Source organism: Hemicordylus capensis, chromosome 6 (genome assembly GCF_027244095.1).
Source record: "Hemicordylus capensis ecotype Gifberg chromosome 6, rHemCap1.1.pri, whole genome shotgun sequence".
NCBI lineage: Eukaryota > Metazoa > Chordata > Lepidosauria > Squamata > Cordylidae > Hemicordylus > Hemicordylus capensis.
In genome coordinates this window covers 135,499,702-135,516,265 of record NC_069662.1, presented here as the reverse complement: position 1 = coordinate 135,516,265, position 16,564 = coordinate 135,499,702, and the positions used below count along the sequence as shown (strand labels likewise).

General features: G+C 43.8%; 2 protein-coding genes across 12 annotated transcripts in view; one reads left to right on the top strand and one right to left on the bottom strand.

The window, feature by feature from the left end:
• The window catches only part of RUNDC3B (RUN domain containing 3B), a 98,485-nt gene extending 90,719 nt beyond the window's left edge, over nt 1-7,766 (top strand). The window contains exon 12 of the mRNA XM_053262059.1: nt 4,743-7,766. Within this exon, the coding sequence (XP_053118034.1) occupies nt 4,743-4,762 (20 nt within the window). The 3' untranslated portion in view covers nt 4,763-7,766. The remainder of the gene's footprint in view (nt 1-4,742) is intronic.
• SLC25A40 (solute carrier family 25 member 40) overlaps nt 1-16,564 on the bottom strand; it is a 60,256-nt gene that overhangs the window by 29,127 nt on the left and 14,565 nt on the right. For all 11 annotated transcript variants that reach the window (XR_008309903.1, XR_008309899.1, XR_008309902.1 and 8 more), the window contains 3 exons: nt 7,169-7,293; nt 5,365-5,538; nt 4,805-4,914 (listed from right to left, as the gene is read on the bottom strand). Coding sequence is in view for 6 of the 11 variants with exons in the window: in XM_053262065.1 (XP_053118040.1) it covers nt 4,805-4,914; nt 5,365-5,538; nt 7,169-7,293 (409 nt within the window). In the remaining 5 variants the exon portion in view is untranslated. The remainder of the gene's footprint in view (nt 1-4,804; nt 4,915-5,364; nt 5,539-7,168; nt 7,294-16,564) is intronic.

Here is a 16,564-nt window from a genome sequence, read left to right as displayed (position 1 = left end):
CAACACTTTCAGTGCATAAGAATATAATATGAGCCCTGCTAGATTTATTTATTATTTTATTTATTTACTTATTTATGTATTCGATTTATATACCGCCCTTCCAAAATGGCTCAGGGTGGTTTACAACAGGATAAAAACAATTAAAACCAGTTACAATTAAAATCAAAACTATAAAAACAGAATAAAACCAATTGAACAAAAACGCTGGAAAACCAGGGCAACCATTTAAAAAAAATTAAAAATAGTTTACAGTAGTTTAAAAACCCTGGAAGACCAGGCCAAACAGATGGGTTTTAAGGGCTCTCCTGAAAGACAATAATGAACTCAAATTATGGATTTCTGCTGGGAGTGCATTCCATAGCCCAGGAGCAGCTACAGAGAAGGCCCGCCTCTGAGTCGCCACCAGACAAACCGGTGGTAACTGCAGACGGACCTCCTCAGATGACCTTAACGTGCAGTGGGGATCATGCAGAAGAAGGTGCTCTATAAGATAACTCTGACCTAAACCATTCAGGGCTTTAAAGAGAGCCAGCATGGTGTAGTGGTTAGAGTGCTGGACTAGGACCGGAGAGACCTGAGTTCAAATCTCCATTCAGCCATGAGACTAGCCGGGTGACTCTGGGCCAGTCACTTCTCTCTCAGCCTAATCTACTTCACAGGGTTGTTGTGAGGAGAAACTTAAGTATGTAGTACACCGCTCTGGGCTCCTTGGAGGAAGAACAGGATATAAAATGTTAAAAATAAATAATTAAAAATAAAGGTAATACACTTTGTATTTTGCCTGGAAACATAATGGCAGCCAGTGTAACTGTTTCAAGACAGACATAATATGGTCTCTCTGGGTTGCCCCAGAGACCAATCTGGCTGCCGCATTTTGAACTAACTGAAGTTTCCGAACTACATACAAAGGCAGCCCCACAGAGTGCATTGCAATAGTCAAGCTGGGAGGTTACCAGCTGATGCACCACTGTTTTGAGGTCATCCTCCTCAAGGAATGGGTGCAGCTGTCGAATCAGCCGGAGCTCATAGAAAGCACTCCTGGCCATGGCCTCCCCCTGAGATACTAGGGTGAGGCCTGGGTCCAGGAGTACTCCCAAGCTGTGCACCTGCTCCTTCTGGGGGAGTGTAAGCCCATCCAGCACAGGAAGATCTAACTCACCCCTCAGATTCTGAGCCCCCACAATGAGCACTTCCGTCTTGCTTGGATTCAGCTTCAATTTGTTATCCCTCATCCAGCCCATTACTGCCTGTAGGCTGGCATTTAGAGAATGAGTGTCACTTCCTGAAGATGAAAAGGAGAAGTAGATTTGGTTGTCATCAGCATACTGATAACACCCAGCACCAAATCTCCTGATGACCTCACCCAGCGGTTTCATGTAGATATTAAAAAGCATTGGTGACAGAATGGAGCCCTGAGGAACGTTTTGAGGAGCAACTGTCACCAAGCTCCACCATCTGGAATCTACAATAGAGATAGGAGCAGAACCACTGCAAAGGAGTGCCCCCTATCCCCAACTCCCCCAGGTGATCCAGAAGGATACCATGGTCAATGGGATCGAATGCCGCTGAGAGATCCAGAAGAACCAGCAGAGTCACACTCCCCCTGTCAGTTCCCCGGTAAAGGTCATTCATCAGGCCAAGGTTGTCTCAACCCCATAGCCAGCCCTAAAGCCAGTTTGAAATGGGTCTAGATAATCAGTTTCCTCCCAAAACTCCCTGGAGCTGGTCGGCCTCCACCCTCTCCCAACCAAGGGAGATTGACCTGTAACTATCCATCGCTAAGAGGTCCAGAGAAGGCTTCTTAAGGAGTGGTTTAACCATTGCATCTTTCAGACAAGGAGGCACCCTACCCTCCCTCAGCAATGCATTTATGATATTAACTAGGTCACCTCCAACAATCTCCCTGCAAGACAGAAGCAGCCAAGTCAGGCAGGGATCCAGAGAACAGGTGGTAGGCCGCACGGCCCCAAGCAGCTTGTCCACATATTCAGAATCTAATACTGCAAGACGGATCGCTGGACACTTCTTCCATAGATCTTGCAGAAATAGTGGAGTCCAAGTCAGCCCAAATACAGGAGATTTTGTTCACAAAGAACCATTAAAAGCATCATAGCAGAACGACCCTGGGGACTGATTTGAAGTAGAAGGAGCAGCGACTAAACTCCTCACAACCCGAGATAGCTCTGCTGAGTACGAACCTGTAGTTGCAATGCGCACAGACTAAAATCTCTTTTTCGCTGCATGCACTGCCATCGCATAAGTCTTCAAATGGGTCACATGCTATATTCTGTCAGATTCTAACCGAGTTCTCCTCCACTTGCGCTCTAGTCGCCTACCCAACCGCTTCAGCCCCGGCAACTCCTCAGTATACCAAGAGGCCATTTTTGAAGCAGGTCGGAAGGGATGCTTAGGAACAATCATGTCTACTGCCCTGATAAGTTCCCTGTTCCAGGTTTCCACCAGGGCATCGATAGAATCACCAGCCGCACCAACATCAAAATCCTCAAAGTCCTTTTGAAATCCTACTGGGTCCAGCAGCCTTTTTGGACGGACCATCCTAATAGGTCCACCACCTCTGCAGGGGTGGATTGTGGCTGTGAGACCAACTTTATCCAGGTAGTGGTCCATCCATGACAATGGGGAAACCACCAGATCCCACACCCACAGAACATCCCACTGATCCGAACAAAAGACCAAATCAAGTGCGTGGCTGGCAACATGAGTTGGTTCAGAAACTAATTGGGATAGGCCCATAGTTGTCATGGCTGCTATGAACTCCTGAGCCGCACCAGACAAGCAAGCCCCAAAGTGGGTATTGAAGTCCCCCAGCACCAAAAGTCTAGGAGACTCCAACACCAACTCCACAACCAGCTCCATCAGATCAGTTAGAGCAGTGGTGGGGAACCTTGGCCCGCCAGCTGTTGCTGAACTACAACTCCCATCATCCCCAGCCACAATTATTGTTGTAGTTCAAAATTATCCCCAGCCACAATTATTGTTGTAGTGGGAGTTGTAGTTCAAAAACAGCTGGAGGGTCAAGGTTCCCCACCCCTGAGTTAGAGAGTCAGTTGGGCAGCGGGGTGGATGGTACACCAATGGAATCCCCAATCTATCCCTAGTTCCCAGACTCAAAAATATGCACTCAATATAAGTCAACTATCTCACAGGGGCCCTTGGTAAGGGAAATGGTATTCTTATGGACCACAGCCACTGCACCCCCCTTCCTACTTCCCCAAGCCTACTCCAGAGTAACCTGATGGGAGAAGCTGAGCCCACACTGGACCACTCGCCTCCCCCAACCAGGTCTCAGTTATACATGCCAGTCAGTTCCCTCATCCATGATCAAATCGTGGACAATTTCAGTCTTTTTCTGAACTGATCTGGCATTGCAGAGGAGCAAGGCCAGACACTGTGAGTCGTTAGAGCTGCTCCCCAAGGCCTGAGAGTTGACAAAGCAGTTGGAAGTGGAAACAATTATTAAATTATTGATTTCCCTTCCCCTGTAACGGCCAGCTGCTCTGCCAGAGCAATTCTTCTATTCCCCACCACTACAGTAATAGCTGCCCCAAAACTGCCGGCACCCCCAGCACCACCTCACTCAAGAGAGCCCAAACACATATCTGCAAAAGGCCTGGCACAACCCAACCCCCCGCCCTCCGTCCCACTGGCTTTGATGGCTGCCTACAGGCAGGCCGACAGCTACACTTTTGGCAAGCCTCCTTGTTTTTAAACCCGCAAGCCCCGAAAGCCGCTCCTCTCACAAGCAGCTCCTGGGACAAGCGACAGGTGGTGCAGTTCAATCTGGGAGCCTGGCAACAGACGGGCAGACATACAGGCTGTTCCCTGTCTGGGCTGGAGTTTCCACAGGAGGCAAAGGGGCCAGTTGGTGAGTCCCGGCAAGGCAGGTGGAATGGCCTTGCACCCCGTTACCTTCCCAGATCAGACAAAGATCGATAAAGTCCAGCATTCTGTTTCCCATAGTGGCTAACAAGATGCCTGGGAAGTCCCCAAGAAGGGCATCAAGGCAACAGCCCATCTCTTCTTTGCCCTCCCAGCAACAGGAATTCAGAGGTATACTGTTCTGAACACTAAGATTCCACATAGCCATGTCTGATAGACCTATTCTCATGGATTTGGCAATATACTGAATTTATGTTGGTAGACAATGAAATCTCAAGAACATTTACCTGAAGGTAAGTTCCACTGAAATCAAAAGAACATCATTCCAACAAATGTGTCAAGGATTAAGGGATAAGTATACAATCCCTTATATATTGAATGTAACAGTGTACATTTTACATTTATCTACTGATTGCTTCCAAATATGAGTGTGTCAGTGTGCACAAGGCTTACTTACTTAGAATGGTCTTCCTATTTTATTTTGGCTGTAAAAATAAGTTCTGTATCTATCATATTTCTTTACCGCCTGATATAAACACCTCTGGGTGATGTCTAGTAGATGCATGCTTGAATCTACTCTTTCAATTTAAATGATCAGGACAGACCCTGTTTGTGTGTGCATCACAGTATATACAGGATTCTGGACCAGGGTGAGTATATCCCAATCCAAAAAAATTTAGGCATGCCAAAATCCCATTTAAAATCAATGAGAACTAAATCTCATTCTCATTAAGTCTCTAAAATGAGACTTAAATAGTACTTAAATGCTTAAGTACTATTCACTTCAATTGTACTTAAGCAAGATTAATGTTCTCTTAATCTCCTATGCTTTCATTTCTTAGGGAAAAAATTCTCAATGTGATATTTACTAAGTGAAAATGCTGGCAAGAGCAACTAGACTTACAGAACCAGCTGCTGCTCCTGATGGGAAGGTGATAAAGAATGTTGGCTCATGTTTTCCTGATCTCTTGCACAACCTCTTCTTGAAGTATTCATAGTTACACCAGTACAGTGCTATGGGGACAGAGAAATGGTATTGCAAGTGTCTACAGTCAGAAAAATACAACAAGAAACTAAAAAACTGGAAATGAATTCAAGAATCACACATCCTACAGTCATATAGGGTTAGTTTTGTAGCAACTATAGAACCACCAATTTCCCACAAAGCAGACTAAGCACTTGTCATGATGTAGACTTCATTCGTACCACATTATAGATTTAAAAACAAATCTAATTGTATTATTGGCAGATTTTCTTTAACCTCAGCCCTACTGCACTGACTGTAATCTACATGTTAAAAACTGTTTTGAAGCAGAGTTTGGTTCAGAAAAGGTCTGAAGGTTTTGGATGAAGTCCAATTTCTGAAGCTAAGCAAGCTTTGATAAACATTCCAATAGAAAAGAAGAAACTGAGCTCAATGCATATGACAAATAAGCAGTTCTACTGATGCAAAACAAATCATACCTGAAAATGGCACATCTCTAAGAACAGTGGGGCCCCATCCTTTCCAGAGTGAAAGCCAGCCATCTTTGGCCATGTTACTACTAATGCAAGCACTTAGTTGTTTGTAAGTCAACCGGCGAAACTGCATTCTTGTTCTAATCATTTCAACTGGACTTATTATAGTTGCTGCACCCACTACAATTGAGAGAAAAACGGCAAGATGCTCAAACAGGTCTAGTAATGCAACAGTTTCCCAAACAGCATCTATGACACAAGATTCCACCCCCCCCCCCGTTTTGTCTACACGTGGCATTTTTCAATGTAGTTAATCACTCTATGAGATGAGAACTGTATTTAATAATAATAATAATAATAATAATAATAATAATGATAATAATAATAATAATAATAATAATAATAATAAAAAAAAATATAGGTAGCTGTTGGTCCAAGAGGAGCAAAGTACTACTTCAAACTTCCATATAAAGAAGTCAAGATCTCAGGAAATATTGTTTACAATGTAGATTTTAAACAAGCAAATCTAACTGTAATGTGACTTATACAGTATAAAGGGAAAATTGTGCTTAGTCTGTGATTAATGCTGGTTTTCTTAAAAAGAAAGCTTATCTCTCTCTCCCCACCACCCAGAACCACAACACAGTTTGTTCCACTAATTCCTCTGGAGCTCATTTCCCCAAAAGTGTTAACAAAGTGTCAAAGTATTAACAGGTTAAATTGGCCATTCTTGTGGATTTGGAATGGTGGATTTGCAAATTAAATGCATGGTGCAGATATAAAATTCCCTCATCTTTTAATCCAATTAAGAGATAAGTAGCACCCTATGTTCTTGCATACCAGTCCTGGGATCATGACATCCTGCACTCTTTCCTTGTCACCATGCAATTTCCCTTTTCTGTGTGAATCATTATTCAGCACCCCCACCTACATGTCCTTTCCTCTCTTATTACCTGCAGTGACAAATATTATATGTGATGGGGCAGATCCAGGTTTAAACAAATGGGCCTGGTGCTGTCATGTGGTTTGAGCAGCTGTGTCACAAGTGTGTGTTCCCAGCTATGATTGGTGTGCCAGCTGCCAATGTGTCCTGGGCAACAGATCTTGGTACTACGAAACATTCCTGGTTAACATCTAAGTTGAACAACTGCAGAGTGTTTGACACAAGGCTGCCTTTGAAAAGTGTTGAGAAAGTAAAGCTAGTCCAGAACCTTGCAGCATGACTGCAAAGTATCTAGTGAACCATTTCTGTGTTCAGGATGATGGTTAAAAAAAGCCTCTTTAGAAAGGCCTATTACTCACATAACAAGTTAGACAGCTTGTGAAATTATTGCTTTCAAATGACTGTAGTTTTAGGCCTGAATTGCTGAAAATTTTTATTTAGTTGTCTTAATGAGTTTTTAAAAATGTATTATTATTGTAAACTACTTCAGGGGCCATATTCTTGGCCAGGAAATGGGATATACATGTAAACAAAACAAACTATGGATAGTGATCACTTTGGCTCAGCCATAACATTAATCAGTGGTCAGTACAGAAAGGGGAAGTCACTTCCAAGCTCATGGAGTGCTCCTGATTTCTGAACCATGCTAGAATAGGAAATAATATGCCTGAAACAGCCCAATGTTCTTCCCTGTTTAAATCTAAGGAATAAAAACTTGACTAAATTATATTCCTTTTACCACCACAAAGAATAATTTCACATAACAAAAGACTGTTTGTTGAGCAGCACTATCACAATTTATTGTACTATTCTTGCTGCAATCATATTAAATACAACAAACTAGATATTAGAGACTGTTTGACTCACATCTGGCTATGCCCCCTGCAATAAGTGGAATGTAGACATTATCTTCTCCTATTTTAGAAATGAAGGCATCACGCAGTTGATCATAGCAAGTAAAATAAATTACTGCCGTTGGAACTGAAACTGCTCTAAAATAAAAATATAAACATTTAGTGAGTGCTGTCAGTCATTAAGAATTGCTCTGGTCAATTAACTGTTTTCCTTCTAACCAATTCATTAACTGAATAAAATACTACAGTGGGCTGGTTCAAATGTACGCTAGGATTACACTATTTGTGCAATGTCTTTGGGAAATGCATGTTCTCTCCTCCATTTGAACAGAGCAATGAATCCTGGCTTAGTCTAACCATGGTTCCAAAAAACTCCAGTATCTGAACCCAATCTTGGTTTATTTTGGAACTCTGGTTAATATAAGACAGGATCACTCAACTTGGATGTAACAAGCAATGTGAATCAGAAGTAGAAAGATATCACATGTTTCTGAAGCATGGAGATATGTGAAGCCAGGATATAATCCTGGATCTCTGTATGTCTGAACTGCTCTATTGTATCAAAGCTATTGCAGGTATTCTTTGCAATAAATCTGTAGTCTCTTTATTTATTTAAGCACACTTGTATACTGCCAAAACTCAAATCTCTAGGTGGTTTATGCAATAAAAACAAAGTTAAAGCAAGTTAAATATTTAAAAACAGTATTAAAAAGTATAATATTTAGCAAAAAGCTTGATTGAAAAGGTGTGTCTTAAGTGCCTTTTTAAAGGCTGCCAGAGATAGCAAGGCTTTTATTCCAAAAGGGAGCATGTCCCATAGCCCTAGGGTGGCTATAGAAAAGGCCAAAGCCCTGAGTTACTGTGATACTAGCTGATGGCAACTGTAAACAGACCTCTTCAGAGGGGCTGAGGTTTATAACAAAGAAGGCGTTCTCTTAATTATTCTGGGTCCAAGCTGTTAAGGACTGTGTAGGTAACAACCAGCACTTTGTATTTATTTACTTGATAAATTTGTATACTGCCCACTACCAAAGTCTCTAGTTTACAGCATAAAACAAAGAATTTAACAGTTAAAACATATCTAATTAAAATATCCATATAAACACACCAACTAACTAAAAAGCTTGGCTGAAAAGATGCGTCTTCAGCTGTCTCCCCAAAGCCAACAGGGATGGAGCAGCTCTGATCTCAGCAGGAAGTGCATTCCACAATCCTGGGGCAACTACAGAGCAGGCACACCTTTGAATGGCCACTGGATGAGCTGGCGGCACCCTCAGATGAACCTCCCCTGAAGATCTTAATAGGTGGCCGGGCTCGTAACAAAGAAGGTGTTTTCTTAAACACCATGGCCCAAGCTAATAAGGGCTTTATAGGTAATAACCAGCACTTTGTATTTTGCCCATAAACCTACTGGTAGCCAGTGTAGATCTTTTAGAACTAAAGTAATATGGTCTCTATGGGATGTCCCAGAGACCAATCTGGCAGCAGCATTCTTCACCAATTGATTGCAGCTTCCGAACTACATACAAAGGCAGCCCCACGTAGAGTGCATTGCAGAAGTCAAGCCTGGAGATTACCAGCAGAAGCACCACTGTCTTAAAGTCATGCACTTCCAGGAAAGGGTGCAGTTGGTGAACCAGCTGAAGTTGATAGAAAGCACTCCTGGCCACTGCCTCCACCTGAGGTATCAGAGAGAAGGTGCCCTGAAACATATTGGTAGCCAGGGTAGTTCTTGTAAAGCAATGTGGTCTCTTTGGGTTGCCCTGGAGACCAACTGGCTGCTGTATTTTGCACCAATTGCAGTTTCTGGATTACATACAAAAGCAGCCCAATGTAGAGCACACTGAAATTTTCAAGCCTGGAGGTTACCAGAAAATTTGCCACTGTTAAGGTATTTCACTTCAAGAAACAGACAAAGCGGGAGTACCTGCTGAAGCTGATAAAAAGCACTCGTGGCCACTGCCTCAATCTGAGATACCAGAGAGAGGTTTGAGTCCATAAGTATTCCTAGTCTGCATGACTGTTCCTTCTGGGGAGTGTAACCCCATCCAGGACAAGCAGATCTAAAGAGTCTCCTGAGTTTCAACCTCCACCCCCAACAATGAGCACCTCCATCTTACTTGGATTCAGACTGTTTGTTATCTCTCAGCCAACCCATTATCACCTGCAAGTGGGTATTTAGGGAAACTATTCCATTTCCTGATGAAGTTGACATAGAAAAATAGATTTGGATGCTGTCAGCATACTGATGGTACCCTGAACCAAATCTCCTGATGATTTCTCCCAGTGGCTTCATGTAGATGGTTTAAAAAACAAAACAAAACATTGGAGATGGTATCGAGCATTATAGAACTCCATAGAAAAGCACTCACTTAGAAGTGCAAGAGACTCCAAGCAACACCATATGGAATCTGACAGAGAGGTAGGAGTAGAATCTTTAAAGCTGTGCCCCCCCCTCTCCAGACATGTGGGGTGGAATTTCCCCCCAGATTTTCCTTGCAGACAATTTCTCATTTCTAAAATTTACTTGGCTATATCTAGGCTAGCATTGTACATGTACAGCAGTTAGAGTTCCAGATTACGACTATGCTCTTTGAGTGGGGGAAGAGGCAATATTTGCCAATCTACCCCTTCCTCAAAATCCTACTGTGCACCACCAAAATAGGTTCCTGAGGGTCACATAACACTCAGGGACATATTTTGGAGATGAACAGTGGCCTTCCGAGGGAAGGGAAGATTAGCAAAAATTGCCCCTTCTCTCCCAGTTAAGCGGCAGCACAGCAATAGTCTTGAACTCACAATGCTGCAGGTGTGGAATGTTAGTCCAGATGTTCAGCATTCTTTCATAAAACTCAGTTGTAACGATAAATGAATGCCAATGCAATATTAGGTAAATTCAACAACTTCCAAGTAGTAATTGATGTTTTTAAGGTGATTGTCCCTAGAAAGTGCGTGAGAAGATACATATGATCTGGATCATGATCCGTTGGCTATCCATAAGAATGGGGTTTGCGCCTGCGCAGGAACCTTGCAGGTGGAATGCTATAGCTCTCCCTGGTGCCTGAGCTCTGCCTCATGTGCTTGGTGTGACCATTATTTAAGGCAGGTGGGATGCCATTTTCTCCAGTTCCTTTCTGACCACCATAGCAATAAGACCTTATCGCTGTATCTCCTTGGCTTGGACTGTTTCCTTCTTAAGAGTTCTCCTAGAAAGTAAAGTTGAAAATTGTTTTCTTTCTGCACTGACTTGGACTGTTATTAACTTATTATTATTCCTGGATTATGAAACGTAAACCAGAGAAAGAGACTTTTAAAAAGATCTTCAGTGTGTCGGACAGGGTTACCATCTCAGGATTGCCATGAATCCTGTTTAAATTGTTGTGAGCAGCACAACATGACATCTTGTAAAATTTGTTTGTTGTTCTCAAACCAAACAAGGAAAAATAAGGCTCTCAGATTGTCTGTGCCCGACGCAGAGACCAACTGCCTCTTCAACATTGAAATTGATGCCGATAACATTAAGGACTGTAGATTTTTTAAAAAGTCTAAACTCTTTTCCCCCCACTTCGAGCAGCTCCTCGTTGGCTACAGTGTTCAAACCTCCAAGGCACTCTCCACCTTGGCACATGGCTAAAAGAAAGCATAAGTCCTCGGATGAGGATTCTTTGGCACTGGCTCCTAAGAAACATAGGAGCCACGAGCCAACATTGAACAAAATGCCTTCTTCATCTGGGCTGCAGAGTGTCACGCTTCATTCAAAGCACTTGAAAGCCTCGGCGCGACCTCCACGACCCTTACAACATTGGGTGATAAGACTATCTACAGATCAGATCTTAACTCCGAGACCATCCACACCGAGAGCCTTGACATAAATACCGTCAGTACTAAAACCATCAACTTTGAGAACACCACCTCAAAGTATGACTCCACATTTGACTACTATTTCACCTGATACGACACCGATTTGTTCACCAACTCCATTGACACCAATGGATCAACGTTGAGAGACTTCTCCCAAGCTGAATGCTCCGATACTCATGGCTTTGAGGCAAGTCACTCCTCAACATCAAGAGCCTTCACTGCCTCCTCCAACCATCGATATTGAAGATAATGATGGAGACCTACAGACTGCCTTGGATCCTTCAACAGCACAAACATTGCTGTCTATCCTAGACTCCAACAATAGCACATCTTCAGCTATGACCAAAGCCTTCTTACTGCATACTTTGGAAGACCCAGATGAAGAACAGGATGTGGAGATAATCAACACAGTGACTGCAAATACACCTGCTGTCACCAGCACCTGGCTTCCCAACAACTTGCCTAAGTTTGTTCCACCCACCGACATGCTAGGCTTTGACAGCTGCTCATCTGGCTGCTCTAACGGCAAGTACTTTGCAGTGGAACACATGGCTTCACATTCCAAGCTCCTGCTTCCTCTAGGTGGGCATCAGACACCACTGGCATAGGCGTGACCTCTCCTGGAAAGCCTTATGACTACCAGGAGTATAGACTGTGGAAGGTACAACAGTCCAAACCTCCACAAGAAGAGTTTTCTACTACCTTTTCACTTTCATCCACATCATACCACATGCCTGGTACCAGTCAAAACCTTCCCTGTGAGTGCAAGTTTACTGAAAGAGAAGCTGCTTACTACAGTATCAGCTACACAAACATCAGCTTCTCTCAAGAATACTCCTATAGTGAAACCCACACTGGTGACCACTAACACTCAAACAGCACCTCCTGCACCAGAGGCTCCAAAAACTGTCCATTGTTACTCAAACTATGGTCCCTTTCACAGAAGCCCCGAGGCATAACCCTGTTGATGCTGATGCACCTGTGATACCATCTCCAGCACAATAGTCTTCAGAAGAGCATAATGGCTCTTCAGATTTTGAATCTGACCCTGAGAGTGCAGATAATAAAAATGACCATTCAACAGATGTCCCTGCAGCAACTCACGTGTCACCAACTGAAGAGTTGAAAGCCTACCACCTATAGATTAAGGCAATAGCGGATGACTTGCCTTGAAAACACTGTCAACTACACTTGATGACCCAGTGTATATTTTTATGACTGTCTCTCAAGCAGCACATCCAGTAACATTGCCTTTACTACCAGTAATTTCCCATGTGGCACAATCAGCATGGGAAGTCATCCTTACTTCTACACCTACGTCAAAGAGATTGGAAGGCTTCTATTGGGTACAGGAAGAAGAAAACACTTGCCTATTAAAGCATCCTGTCCTCAATTTTTTAGTAATTGATTGCATGACATCATTTAAGTCAGGCAGGAGGCACACCACGCCTGCCAACAAGGAGGACAGAAAATTAGATGCTATAGGATGGAAGGTACACACTACAGCCTTCCTTTCTGTCAAGATTGTCAGTTAACTCAGCACGTATGGCAAAATATAACCACTTGTTATGGGAGAAACTCCAGTTGGACATGGACAAATTGTCCCCAGAGGACTTCAAGAAACGCTTTGCAGAAACCATGGCAAAGTCTATCAGTGGTGACTAGACAGCATCTGTCTACTGCCAAACATCTGGCAGAAACAGAATCTAGGTCAGTGACCACCGCTATATCCCTTAGGAGGCATGCCTGGCTCTGTTCGGTCTCACTGCAATCTTACATGAAAGATGAGATAGAAAGCTTGCCCTTCGATGGTAAGGGTGTTTTCAGCGAGGAGATGGATGCCTTAGATATAATCATCAATTGCCTATTCCATCAAACTGGCAAGCCATGCCGCTGCATGGCACCACATAACATCAGACTGTTGGGTCCTTAAGATAATTACTGTGGGATATGCGATAGAGTTCAAGTCTCTGCCAGTTTTTACAGATGTCAGGTACACTCGAGCAACACCATATTACGTGGAAGAGGTGGAGGATCTGTTGGGGAAGAGGGCCATTGTCTTGGTACGAGATGTCGGGACGGATTCTATTCCCTTTATTTACAGATCCCCAGGAAGGGATGTGAGATCCATCCCATTATGGACCTACAGCATTTGAACAAATTTCTCTGTGTGAAAAAGCTCCAGATGATATTGTTGCAAGACATACTCCCATGACCATTCCAAGAACAGTGGCTTGCAATGCTGGATTTAAAGGATGCTTACTTTCACATAGGCATAATGGAAGAACTCAGGAAGTACCTGAGGTTTAACATGGGCGATTCAGTATATTAGTACACGGTATTGCCATTTGGTCTGTCAGTGGCACTAAGAGTTTTCATGAAATGCATGGCAGTGATAGTACGACACATCTAAGGACAAGATGTATTGCAATCTTCCCTTTCCTTTCTGTCTTCTACCCCAATGTAGCCCCGACATCTGTGACTCACTATCCTTTTTCCCGTGCTGCAGTCACTACATTGGTGGATGAAACCAGCCAATCTTCAGGAAAGAGTTCCTTTCCAAACTTTGATTCCATCAGTCTGGGTTACCACAGATGCATCCTTATATGGCTGGGGAGCTCACTGCAAAGATCATCAAATTCAACCAACAGAGACAATTGCACATCAACTTTCTGGAGCTCCTAGCTGTGTTTATGGGGACGAAGACCTTTTTGCTTCTCTTGAAGGGCCAAGTGGTACAGCTGCAACTAGACAACACAACTGCCACTGCATATATCAGCAGGCAAGGGGGCACCATATCCAGATCACTATGCGCCTGAGCCTCCAACTCTGGCATTGGTGCATTCGCAACCAGATTCAGCAATCCACATAAAGGGGACAGACAACGTACTGGCAGACAGCCTAAGTCGAACATTTATGTATCAACAACACGAGTGGGAGATCCACTTGAAATACCAGACCCCAATATTCAGTGCCTGGAGCCATCCTGTGGTAGACCTTTTTGCTACATCTCAGAATACCAAATGCAGGAATTCTGCTCCAGGCTGGGTCATGACCCAAGAGCTATAGGGGATCCATTCCAGGTGGACTGGACGTCTGACCTCCTATACATGTATCCTCCACAACCACTAACAGGATGAGTGGTGGCCAAGCTACATACCAGCTATGTGTCTTGCATTCTAACACCTTGGTGGCCCCACCGGTCCTGGTTTCCTTTAGGGATGTGCATGGAATCGGCGGGGGGAAGTTTGAAGGCGGGGGGGGGGTACCTTTAAGGGAGGGTGCTCTTACCCCTCCCACTGTGTTTCCCCCGCCAGTGCAGCACTTTAAAAGGGTCTGGTGAGGCGGCAGCGTACCTCCCTGCAGCCCCGTTGCCTCATCGGACTGGAAGTGCCTGGAATTACCTGGCATATGTTGGGCACATGTGTGTGAGCGAGTGTGACATGCACACGCAAGCACCCGATGTGTGCACAAGTGCCAGGTGCTTTCAGTCACTTCCGGTTCGACGAGGCAACAGGGCAGCAGGGAGGTACGATGCTTCCTCCCTGGACCCTTTTAAAGAACAGCGCCGGTGGGGGAAACATGGCGGGAGGGATAAGAGCATCCTCTCCTGCCCTTAAATGTATTTCCCCCACTTTTGAACCTATTCGGAGGCCCATAAAAGGGCCTCCGAACAGGTTCATGCATACCCCTAGCTTCCATTGGTACTCGGACTCTCACCACAAATACCGAAGACTGCCACAACACCCAGATCTCCTGTCTTGCGACAAGTGCTGAGTGTTACATCCAGACATAGGCACCCTGAGACGCAAAGTGTGGCGGATATGCTTTTAAATAAAATCTTATCTACCTGCACTGAGTGGGGCCTTCCTGATTCAACTTGAGTGGGATCTAAAATTAACTGAGCAGATATACAAAAACATGTGAGTGCACACGCACATCTTAGAGGTAACACTGTTGTCGACTACTCTTATTGCTAAACGGACTGGTTTTTGTTGACACATTTGGATTATTTTCCTGGTTTGATACGGCTTGTTTTTAGTTTCCAGTTTCTCAATGGACATTAAGGAAACTTTTAAGAAGTGTAAGGATTGTGGGGGAAAGCTGCCCTCATTGGATTGGCATAACTCCTGTTCCGTTTAGGCGAGGATCATAATACAAGGACCAGCAGAATTTGCCTGTCCTCTTGTCAAACTTTAAAAATCCAGGCACTTTGGCTCCGGGCAGCTCTGTACGAGCAAGCACTTTGTCCCCCAAAACTGATACCATGCTTTCCATAGTCACTGTTGTCTGTGTCGACGCTGACTAAATCATTGACATATACTTCAGTTTCGGGAATGACATTAGGGAAACATGTATTAAAATGCCCACAGAGGTCTTGAAAGATTCTGCCTCCAAGAGTCACCATAGGAAACATAAGAGGGAAAAAAATCCTCAGATGAGGAACTGCTTTCAGAGTCACCATCGAAGAAGCAAAGATCCCACAAGTTGAGAGACGCTTTGGCATTCAAGTCTACTCTTTGTACACTGTCCCTATCAGGAGTTCAAACAACATTGGTGAGGGCATCTCCACTGCTGATGCTGAAGTAGATGTCGACATTGCTGTCGGAGTTAGTCGCGATGGCTAAGCTGAAACATCTTCAATATCAACATCAAATTGGCTGTCGATGTCTACCTTGGTGTTGAAGGAGCAAGCTTTGGACCCGGTGCCAGTGTCGAACAGTGACTGTGTCAAGACACTTGTCTCAAATGATGGATCTGTCAACATTGATGGGAACAGAGTCTTGGTCACAAGGTCATCCTTCTCCATCAATTTCGAGGGGAGGACATTGGTCTAAGGTTGCTATGCATTTCTGGCTTTCTCTAGAAAGCAACAGAGAATGATTTATTAGAGCTCACTCTACTAGGGCTTATGCAACATCAGTGGCACATCTTTCAGGGATCTAAATGGAAAGATATCTGTAAGGCAGCAACATGGTCCTGAACTATGCATTCTGAAACACTATGCAATTGACCTACATTCTGCTGCAGAAGCTAATTTTGGAAGGGAAGTCTTGAAGATTATTTTGCAATAGCAAACTGCTCCCTCCTTCTGGGAAAGCTCCCTAAACACCCAGACTTATGAATGTCCTACAGATCATGCTACAGATAAACAGGTTGCTCACCTGTAATTGATGATCTGTAAATGATTGGTAGACATTCATAAGACTATCCCATCTTCCCTGTATCAGTAAGTGAATAGATAAAGACTTACCTGTGCTCTCTGGAAGACTTTGTGGGATGATTGTGATATGGAGGCAATTGTCCAGGAACCAAAGAAAGGGCACTCCAACCACCAAAACAAATGACCACGCAGAGCATGCAGGGCGTGTTGTGAGCACTGCAAGGAGTTTGGATATTCCACTTGTGAGGTCCTGCGCAGGCGCAGAACCCAGACTTATGAATGTCTATGGATCACTTAAAGATCATAAGTTGCAAGTGAGCAACCTGTTTTGTTGTTGATTTGAGTATTCCAATTTAAAAAAAATCTTTATATATAGCTTTGAAT